At 47.7% G+C, this 11,063-nt stretch overlaps 1 protein-coding gene across 1 annotated transcript; it reads left to right on the forward strand.

Moving 5' to 3' along the window:
- Window positions 1-2,223: 2,223 nt before the first annotated feature.
- LOC104399291 (importin subunit beta-1) lies at window positions 2,224-10,937 on the forward strand (the record flags this gene model as incomplete). The annotated part of the gene is made up of 9 exons (XM_010019675.1): window positions 2,224-2,406; window positions 3,613-3,813; window positions 5,518-5,670; window positions 6,489-6,548; window positions 6,843-6,932; window positions 7,115-7,225; window positions 8,764-8,865; window positions 10,135-10,359; window positions 10,746-10,937. Coding segments are annotated over 9 exons (1,317 nt in total), but the record flags the coding sequence as incomplete, so codon positions are not given.
- Window positions 10,938-11,063: the final 126 nt, after the last annotated feature.

The following is an 11,063-nucleotide window of genomic DNA, read 5'->3' on the forward strand; positions in this document are numbered from 1 at the left end:
GGCGCTCCATGGGGTGGTTCAGTGCTTGTCGGGGGGCCCAGCACCCGGCGTTCCTGTTGGCATCTGGGTGTTGCCATCACAAGTCGTGTCCTTCGGGGTCCAAAGTCGTTGCTTTTGGTGTGCTGAGGGGCTGGGGCCCAGGGAAGCTGTGGCCGCCCCATCCCTGGCAGTGTTCAAGGCCAGGTTGGACACAGGGGCTTGGAGCAACCTGCTCTAGTGGAAGGTGTCCCTGCCCGGGGCCGGGGTTGGGGGTGGGTGAGCTTTAAGGTCCCTTCAGCCCAAACCAGGCTGTGGTTCTGTGGTTACGTGCCCTCGTCTCCACTGGTGTAAACTGGGAAGGTCACAGAGTGTTTGAACTGGTGTTTGTTAAGTGTCAGGGTCTCCCTGGTTAAACTGGAGCTTCCTGGGCAATGTTATGTGCAGTATTTCAGGGCGATGTTCTGGAGCTTGTCGTGCTCCTGCCTTTCAGGCTTTTAAAATGCCAGTTTTCCAAGGTTTTCATTTTGCTGCCTTGTGAGAGGCAGCTCAAGGCATCGAGCAGAGGAAGTGGAGCTTATGATGGGGCTAAAAATGGGTGTCCTGGTGTGGGATGGTCCAGCACAGGGCAGGGGTTGAGGAGCTCCATGTAGAGCCTGAGGGCTGTTAATGGCTTGGTTTGGCAGGAGAATGAAGGGTTCAGGGCAATTCCCATCACAGGGAACAAGATTGAGATGGGCGGGGGTAGGAGCTACAGGGTCCAGCCAGAGGTTCTGTGCAGCTGAGCACCCAGAGCTGGAAGTGACCCCCCAGTTGGTTAATGAGATGCACTTGCAGAGCAGCTGCTTCTTCCTCATTTCCCCCCTCTTCTTCCTCCCTGGAGTTAATTTAGACCCTTTTCTGAGGCTCTCATTGACACTTTCTGGAGCTGTAAGTGCTGAGGTCGCACACATCTGCATTTGCTCTGAGTCTCGGGTCTGGAAGGCTTCATGTCACGCTTCTCACCTTCAGCTTTAAGAGAAGCTCCATGAAAAGACAAACTGTTTATTGCTAATTTATGAGTGAGGAATCCAAGGACACTTCTTCACCTTTAAATTTCAGTGCAGACGCAGCCACACTTTGATTTTGTCCCATGAACTTTTTAAATGCTTCCTCACTTTTAAGAAAACCAGAGTGTAAAACGTGATGGTTTAGGGTGTGTATTTGCAGGGCTTTTGTCTATTGCATTGAGATTGCAGAGGATCCAATGGCTTGTGCTCATCAGTTTAACTTGTCCCATGTTTTTTGGCTTCCAAGCTCTGCAGTTTGAGTGTTGAACACACTGGGTAGCCCAATTAAATCTCCTTTTGAAGGGATGTGCTTGGTCAATGATAAAGTGGAGTCCAACATAGTGGACTTACTCAAGGGTTCTGATGAGCTTTAGGAAGTGAAGCCTTAAAGATGGCTTTTTGGTGCCCTAAAACCTTTGTGTGATTCTGAAGTTCTGTTATAAAGTGGGTTGTGTGTAACTGCACGTGGAATAGGTTCAGGAAAAGCATGTTCCTGCTTGAAACGGGTTGAAGATGGCACAGCCGCTTCCAGCCTTTCCAAGCAAGGTTTTCCTGGGAGGCAAAACGCTTTGGAGGGGCAGTGGGATGAGAAAGCTTTGCTGCAAGTGGCAGGAACATCAGGTAGTTTTATCCACACACGTACCCCCTTTTTGAGGGGGGTGATCTCCCCGTGTGCCTCTGCACCTTTGATGGCAAAGGAGGAGGTTTGTAATCTCCCAAACCCATCTGTAATGCACCCAAGCAGCGTATCGTTTCCCAGCTTAACAATCCCTGTGTTGGATTATGGTTTGGGTATTGCCTTGAAGCAAGGAAACCAGCAGCAGAGAGTTACTCTTCACCCTGTTTGATACCCATCCAGAAAATACAGATCTTGGCATATGAGCCCAGTAGTTTATTTAAAGCGATACTTAAAGCAGGCGGGAGCAGGGAAGGTAACAGTCTGAAGCTCAAATAATAAAGTCCAGCAAAGTCGCTTCCCAGCGGTTCTAATTAGGAGCTTGACACCTGTAATCTGGGGATAGAGCCACGTGGTGGTGGTGGTTTGATCTAGGCCTGGTGGAGAAGCTGCTTTGGCAAGTCATGGACCCATTCCCCTGGGTGATTTGGGGTTTTCTCTGGGTGCTGGGGGGGTTTCCCCCCTGGCTGGTGGCGCTGGTCCTGGTGCCGCTCTCAGCCCTGATCCCGGCTCTCTTCCCAGCCAACCTTCCTGGTGGAACTGTCCAGAGTGCTGGCAAACCCTGGCAACAGCCAAGTTGCCCGCGTGGCGGCCGGCCTGCAGATCAAGAACTCCCTCACCTCCAAGGACCCCGACATCAAGGCTCAGTACCAGCAGAGATGGCTCGCCATCGACGCCAACGCCCGCAGGGAGGTCAAGAACTACGTAAGTTTGGTGCCTTCTTGGTTCTTCTCTTCTTCTTTCCTCACCACGGGGATGAGGGATGAACGCCTGGTCCATCCTTTTCCACCTGAGGAGTCCTCCGTTGGGTGGCTGCTCCCTTTCATGAGACAGGCAGTGTCATTGCGCTTGCTTGTAGCATGTTGGATCCATAGAAGGATCAGGGTAAACCCAAGGAAGCAGGTATGAGGCTGCTGCTTTTAGGTTCATACCTCTAAACACTGTTGGAAGGAGCCTCTAAATAGCCTCCTGTGTCTGAACATACGTGTTTACATGAGGCCTAACAAGTTTTAGGAGTAGAATATGGTCCAAGATGTGCAAATTCCCGCTGGGAAATGAGAGTCTTAAATTTCCACACAGGTGGGGAATCTGCCTGGGGATTCCTGTGCTCTTCCATAGCCAAAGCTTGGGACTTACAGTGGCAGAATTGAGTGGCTGGTGGGAGCAAAGGTGTGATGGATGTGTGCAGCCTGATACAAGCTGATCTTACACTTTATATGTTGCTTTTAATGTTAATAGCATCTGTATACAGCAGCCTGAGGTTGAGTGAGTGAGGATGACACCCCCTTAGTCTTCACACTGCTGATAGCTAAGGGGGAACTTGCACTGCGAACAGGGGCTGTCATATTGGGTACTGGAGCTGACAAACCCACTTTATTACTGTTTTCTGTCAAGTGTCATTAGAGAACCAGTATTTTTTCAGTGGATATATGGAAAATGAAGGTGCACAGCTGGAAATACTGAAGCAAACGTGTACCCTCTGCTTGTGAAAGGAATGGTTATTGGAGAATACACAGATTGCCATTAAAATGAGAGAGAATTCCTCAGCCCTGTTGAGATTATCTTGGCATAAACAGTGCAGGATTTGGGGGCATTTTTTAACCGCCAGTGTGTTTGACTTTGGCAGTGTGGCTTTCCAAGACAAGGACTTGCTCGGCGAGTCGCGGCGCATAGCAAAAAAGGGATTTAAAGGATAGGGTGGAATTCCCTGGAATCCCAGAGCTGGATCTCACTTCCTGAAAGGGGCAGCCATGGCCAAGTTGAGTTCAAACATCTTCTGTCCATGCTCGTGGCTTCATTTGCAGCAGAACAAAGTGCTTTACTGGGAAAGGGGGGTGATGTGAATGACAATCCAGTGCCCATTTCTCTTTGGTCACCAACACAAAGCATCTCCTGCCAATCTCTCCCCAGGTTTTGCAGACGTTGGGTACAGAGACGTACAGGCCCAGCTCGGCCTCTCAGTGCGTGGCTGGCATTGCCTGTGCAGAGATCCCCATGAACCAGTGGCCTGAGCTCATTCCCCAGCTGGTAACGAACGTTACGAATCAGCACAGCACAGAGCACATGAAAGAGTCAACGTTGGAGGCCATCGGCTACATCTGCCAGGATATTGTGAGTACATCTGGAGTGTGCTGAGCATGTTTGAAGTGCCTCTGCGCTGGAGCCAGGCTGAGAGAGCTGGGCTGGGGCAGCTGGAGAAGAGAAGGCTCCTGAAGGGGACACCTTAGAGCAGCTCCAGTGCCTAAAGGGGCTCCAGGAAACCTGGAGGGGGGTTTGGACAAGGGATGGAGGGACAGGCCAAGGGGAATGGCTTGAACCTGCCAGAGGGGGGATTGAGATGAGCTCTTGGGCAGAAGCTCTTCCCTGTGAGGGTGCTGAGGCGCTGGCACAGGGTGCCCAGAGAAGCTGTGGCTGCCCCATCCCTGGCAGTGTTCAAGGGCAGGTTGGACACAGGGGCTTGGAGCAACCTGCTCTAGTGGAAGGTGTCCCTGCCCGGGGCAGGAGGTTGGATCTGGATGAGCTTTAAGCTCCCTTCAACCCAAACCATTTGATGATATCTAGTAGGCGGTAATGCTTCCTTGTGTCTGTCTTTTAATACTTGTCTGGAGGATGTCTCTGTGTTGGTGGAACAATGGGCAGTAAATAGGAGGATGGTGCCTGGAAGGACTGACCTGCTTTCACAGCACAAATCCAGGTCATCTCTCATAAGGTGCAGATTGAAGTCTCTATGTTGCTGCAGATGGTGAGGGCTGCTGCTACAAAACTTCAGCTGAACATCCAGCCATGTAAAACATTACAGATGAGTGAGAAGCTTTTGATTCCTTTCTGTGTTGGGGAAACCTCACAACTACCTTCCATCTTGCACGAGGAGGCCCTTGATTCTTAATTTAGGAGGTGTTGATGCACAGGCAAGAACATGCAGCTCATTGAGGCATCTTCTGCAAAAGGTGTCATGGAAGCTGTGGCTGCCCCATCCCTGGCAGTGCTCAAGGCCAGGTTGGACACAGGGGCTTGGAGCAACCTGCTCTAGTGGAAGGTGTCCCTGCCCATGGCAGGGGTTGGATCTGGATGAGCTTTAAGCTCCCTTCAACCCAAACCAGTCCATGATTCCATGATGATCAGCATAGTTTGCAGTATCACAATGTGTTGCATCAAGTCTCCAGTGTGAATTGCTAAATCCCTGTGTGCTGTCTGGAAAACAAAGTTAGCTGCTGTTTTTTTGGTGCCACTGGTTGCCCTGGAGAACGTACGTGCAGCATTCGCTGGTTGAACCTCAGGATAGTGAGGCAGAAAGAGAAATCTTCTGTCTGGGGCTTTCATCAGGCTGCAAGGGGTTGGTTTCAGTGGGGAGGTTGCACCTGTCCTTGCTCCTGCTCCAGGCAATGTATTTTTTCCCTATGTCTAAAAATCTTGGCAACTTTACCACTGAAAGTGTCTGCCTCAGCTGCTGGTGTAGATCTCTGCGCAGTGTATAAAAGAATTGGACATCAGTATGTTTTAACTTGCTAATTGAATGAAGTTAAGTAATCTGAAGCTTTTTGGCCTATTATTTGAAGCAGTGAAGTTTATTTGGCATCGGTGACTTGAATGTCTGGAGTATCTGTGCTCAGCTCAGTCTAATCCTTCCTGTCCCAGAAGCTGTAAAGATACAGTGGAGTGTGAATTCCTTATACTTGTGTTCCAGCCCTCCCAGCAAACAAAGAACTTCTTTTCCTTCATACCTTAAAACTTGTACTTGAAGATTTTGAGATGAAACTTTAAAATGCAGAGAAAGCTGTTCAGCTGGTACATAACTTTATTAACACTTTCTTTCAGGATCCAGAACAGCTTCAGGACAAATCCAATGAGATCCTGACAGCCATCATCCAGGGAATGAGAAAGGAAGAGCCCAGCAACAATGTGAAGCTAGCAGCTACTAATGCACTCCTGAACTCTTTGGAATTCACCAAAGCAAACTTTGACAAAGAGGTGAGGGGCTGACAACTCGTGGCCTAAACTGCAAGGGCTGGATCCATGGTCTGTGATGAGAAATCATGCACCACGCTGAGTTTTGATGCATAATTATGTTGCAGCTGAGACTTGGATTCATTTCTGTACATCTGGCGTGTGCTTGTTGTGCCACACAAGTACTGTGGAACTTCTCAGAGGTTCATTAATGGAAAGGAGGTGTCACTGGCTTTCTTTTGGATGCATTTGAACTGACCTTAGAGTTTAGCCTATTAGATGCTCTGCTTCCCAATCAGACTCTACCCTATAATGCTGCTGCGAGAGTACAAGCTTGGATCAGCACTTCCTTTCAAGTGCTGTGGCAGCAATCCAGATTTAACTTTGCCTCTGAAAATTGTTGGGGGAGGAAGGCCTGGAAGAGGCTTCAGAAGAGGGGCCTTCGAATGAGAGTCTTTCCAGAACAGGAAAATCTGTTGATGTCTCTTTTCCTTCTTGGATTAAGTCTGTCCTCTAGGTCTCTACCAGGGAGATGTGGGGAAGATGGAATTCATGTTGTACCTTCTGCTTAGAAGGTCTTCCAGTGAGGACTTATTCTGCTTTATCTTTCTATTTTGGACAGTCTGTTAAGTGCTTTTTAAATTGGAAGTTTGGGATTCCCATTTTGAGGAAGAAATGGTTTAGAATACTGCAGTAACCTGTACTGTTCCTTCATCCTTAGAGGTGCTGTGTGAGTGACTGGACTAGGCCAGACACAAAACACATCCCCCATAGGAAGGAAGCAAAGACTTTAATGCTTTTATAAGGCAGTTCTAATGTTCTTTTTCTGTTTCTTCTTCTAGTCTGAAAGGCACTTTATTATGCAAGTAGTCTGTGAAGCAACGCAGTGTCCAGATACAAGGGTGAGTGGAATGAAGGGCTTGATTCGTCACTGCACCTTTCTGGGGAAGCTGGCTAGAACCTCTGGCATCAGCAGACAGTTGCCAAATGTTACATGGAGTAAACAGGGTTCTCTTAAGTGGCTCTAAGTATTCAAAATGAGTTTTATGCTTCAAATCAGAAGTTGTAGATGCACAAGCAATGACTTGCATCCTAGTAAAGACTTTATTAGGGAGTAAACTCCAGGCTGGGTTATTAATCTGTGGTGGGCTACAGCTTGGTTTGCAAAGGACTTGATCTGTTTTCTGCTCTGACAGGTACGAGTGGCTGCCTTACAGAACTTGGTGAAGATAATGTCCCTTTATTATCAGTATATGGAGACATACATGGGACCTGCCCTTTTTGCTGTGAGTACTTGTGTTTCTCAGCCCTCGTCTAATCTTCCAGTGCTCCTTTGTCCCAATCCAAGAGGAAAAGTTTTCTTACGTTCTTGTTTTGCTTTGCTTGCTGTGGCTGTGACTTCATGCTGGGAATCCCCCTCCTTACTAAAACATCCTTCTCTCCCCTCCTTTCTTTCATGTTTCTAAAGATAACCATTGAAGCAATGAAAAGTGACATAGATGAGGTGGCTCTGCAAGGGATCGAGTTCTGGTCAAACGTCTGTGATGAGGAGATGGACCTGGCTATCGAGGCATCCGAGGTGAGCTTCCAGATGACCACTGGAAAGCAGCAAGTGCCCGTGTTTGGGAATGCAGAGCTCATGTATTTGAAGCACACCCAAGCCTCCTCCTGTTCTCCTAAGGGGAATAGTGTGGGAGAGCCCCTGGTGTGGCAGTTACGGGTCCATGATGAGACACCATGCACCACTCTGATGCGACGTGATGCGTGTCTGTGACCGAAGCTGAGACCTGAGGCTGCACGAAGCCTGTGAGGCTGGGTGGCTGTGGGTCTTCCATGTGCTGCAGACATCATGGAGCTGGGGTCCCCAGTTTAGTTTTTAGCTGCTAGCCTGGGTACTACCAGCTCTGGTTGATTGATCCTGCTATTCAAGGTCAGTACAAAGCCTGTCGCACAGGGGCTGCCGTTTGGAATTCCCTTCCGTAACTCTTTGGGTTGCTTCTTAGGCTCCGTAACATCATGTAAAGTTCTTTAGTGTAGCTTGAACACAATCCCTTTTGCTTACTGGATTAGATTAGGATGAGCTGCCTTTTTAAGTGTGCAAAATGGTTTTAAATGCCAGCCTGGCTGGGAATTGAAACTGCTTGAGATAAAGATCCTCTGACAGCTTTGATGAGAACACGCTGTGACATACAAGTGCTGGTTTTCTGCAGATGCTATGTGACAGCTACCTGATGGCTTTTTAGCATTCAAAAGTCACCTCAAACTACTCCTGCAAGGTTCACCTAAACGTGCATTAAGCGCCTATATTAGGCATGGAAATTCTCAGTATCATGAAGATCTTTGAGCTGCTCCTTCATTAAGACAGCACCTTGAATTCTTGAGACACCATGTTGAAGGGAGAGCATTTCTTGACTTCCCTGCTGTCTTAGAGGCCTAGTGAGCTCTATTTCGTTGACACGTTAAGATTTTGGGGTCATTTACAGAACTGAGTCCTAGCCCAGCGTGCAAAAAGATTGATCACATTCTGTATAATACAGTATTTATGAGTTAAGAATAAAGTGATGGGCTAAAATGAAAGTAATCATTATCCCTTATGATGGATGTGTATGGAATTAAATTTGGGGTGGTGTTGTGCATGCAGATGCTGTTTGCATAAATTAGCTGTAGAGATCAATAACAGCTTAAACTTTGAAGGGCTCTGGATGAATCATATCCATCTTTAAAAGTAGCTAAATATATATTTATGTTGAATGCCCAAAAAAGCAAGGATAAAAGGACAGGCAGCAGCATGTAGGTTTAGTTTATATCAAGCAGACCTTTTGCTGCTTCCACTTGGGGTCACTTGTTAATTATAGGTGGCTGCAAACTGAAAACATTTCTGTTTGTCCCATGTGAGGAAGGAGGAGCTCTGTATGTGCATGGAATGACAAATGGGACCTGCTGCTTGGGTAGGACTGGGCTTGGTGCAGGGTGTCCTTGAGGTTCCTGGGTGCTCCGGTAACTGCAGGTTTGTGTTGGGAAACCATGCAAAATAGAACTTGTCACTCCTGGAGCTGATCCTTCAGACTTCCTGCCTGTGTAGCCACTGAAAATCATTTTGTAACCTCTTTTCTCCAGGCAGCAGAGCAAGGAAGGCCCCCGGAGCACACTAGCAAATTTTATGCGAAAGGAGCACTGCAGTATTTGGTCCCCATCCTAACACAAACGTTAACAAAACAGGTGAGTTGCCAAACCCCTGTTGTGTGTCCAAACCCCTGTTGTGTGTCCAGAAAACCCCTGTTGTGTGTCCAGAAACCCCCTGCTGTGCCTGCTTCCATGTTCTGGGACAGTGATTCTGCTGGTGCATGGAGGAGGAGATTGTCAGTGGTGGTCGTGGCTCCCTTGCGTAGGTGACTTCTTGATATGCTTGGTCCCAAAGGTGCTTTAGGTGCCCTGGGGTGGTTTTTGTTGGTGCACGTGTTCAGAGCACCTTTCGTGGCAGTCCTTGGGCTGGGATGAGACATCATGCACCACTCTGACCCAGTGATGCATCATTTTTAGGGCTGAGCCTGTGAGACTGCATGTGGGGTCATCTTAATTCTGCTAACACGTGCTTGTATTTATGGTTTCTGAAGAGGTTGGAGAGTTAATCTGTATAATGTGCAGTGAACCTGTATGCTGTACACTTAATCTGTATTCCCAACGAAACCTTTGGGAAATGAAACCCAATATATGGGCTCTGCATCATTTGAGAACCAATTCTTGAGGTTTACTACTTGAACTGGGAGGCCCGTGTTTGTTGAGTACCCAGTAAGCACTTCACAAGGACTTGTTTGGACTGTGCTTCTCAGCCTAATCAAAACTAATGGTATCATTTGCTGCAGCAGGTCTAATTATAAAGGAAAACTGTTAATTAATCCATCCAGGACGAAGTTCATTTGGCTTACTGCAGTGAACTGGGAAAATGCTTGGTGCTCCTAGTGAAGTCAGAGAATTGGTTCCCTGGTTTTGTGTTGCTGTCTGCATGGATGCAGAGAGTTAAATTGCAGGAGGTTCTAAAGTGCTTGTTAAACCAGGACAGATAAAACAGCTGAGAGAATCACAGGTACACAGCTTCAAAGGAATTTGGAAAGTGGCTGAGCTGACAGCGAGGGGGGGAAGAAGCTATTTAGCTACAATGGCCACTCTGCAAGGCAATGGCATGGATCAAAGGAACAAAGTCTGAACCTGGATGAGAGAGCAGCAGTTGGGAAGATGCATGAGGCTGCTGTAGGTGTGTCAGTAAAGAGCTAGCAGCCTTACACCAGGGTGGGAAGGGTACAGATGATGCAAGGAACTCAGGGTGCTTTGCTGCCAGAGATACAGCTGGTACTTCCAGACCTACATTAATTTCTAAATATAAAGGCTGGTATTAAGGCAGTGTTCCCTGCAGAAATCCAACAGGATGCACTGCCTGCAGTGGGGAAGGGATGTTTTCCCCCAGCCTGACCACGGGTGCTGTTGTCTTAGGATGAAAATGATGATGATGACGACTGGAACCCCTGCAAAGCAGCAGGAGTCTGCCTCATGCTCCTGGCGACCTGCTGTGAAGATGACATTGTTCCTCATGTGCTGCCCTTTATTAAAGAACACATTAAAAACCCAGATTGGCGATACAGAGATGCAGCTGTGATGGCTTTTGGCTGCATTTTGGAAGGACCAGAGCCTAACCAGCTCAAACCACTAGTCATACAGGTAAGGTTCGTTATGTTCTCTTGGAGGCTTTCAGAGCAAAAACTTCCTGATTTATTTGGAGGAGGCTTTGCACGTTGCTCTTAATCTAAGGAAAAGCAGAAGGATGTCACCTTTTCATGATGTGTTAGTGAGATTTGGTAGGCCTGAGGCAAGTAGGTTGGTTACATGCTTTGAATCACACAGACCTGCAGGGCTTCAGAGTAACTGCCTCCAGTTCTCAAGTCTTAACCCTGAGGAATAACTTTATGAATCTTAAAATACCAGAGCAACAGTCTGGCTGCATCTAGACTGTTCTGTCCTCCCCAGTCCAAGGGGCTACATTAAAACCCAAATTACTGTTTTCCATACATTGCTTAAAATCACCTAATTCTGCAATTCTCTTCTAGGCAATGCCAACTTTAATAGAACTAATGAAGGATCCCAGTGTTGTGGTTCGAGACACGACTGCTTGGACCGTGGGCAGGATCTGTGAGATGCTTCCTGAAGCTGCCATCAATGACATTTACCTCGCTCCACTGCTGCAGTGTCTGATGGAGGGCCTGAGTGCTGAGCCCAGAGTGGCCTCCAATGTGTGCTGGGTGAGGCAGCCCCTCGCTGGTGCATGTGGGATAAGCTTCTCTTGACAAGGGGAATGCAGCTCATATCCATATATACAAATACACACACACATATATATATTTGTTATATATATATATATATATATA

The sequence above is a fragment of the Nestor notabilis genome, unplaced genomic scaffold, assembly GCF_000696875.1.
Source record: "Nestor notabilis isolate BGI_N333 unplaced genomic scaffold, ASM69687v1 scaffold19988, whole genome shotgun sequence".
NCBI lineage: Eukaryota > Metazoa > Chordata > Aves > Psittaciformes > Psittacidae > Nestor > Nestor notabilis.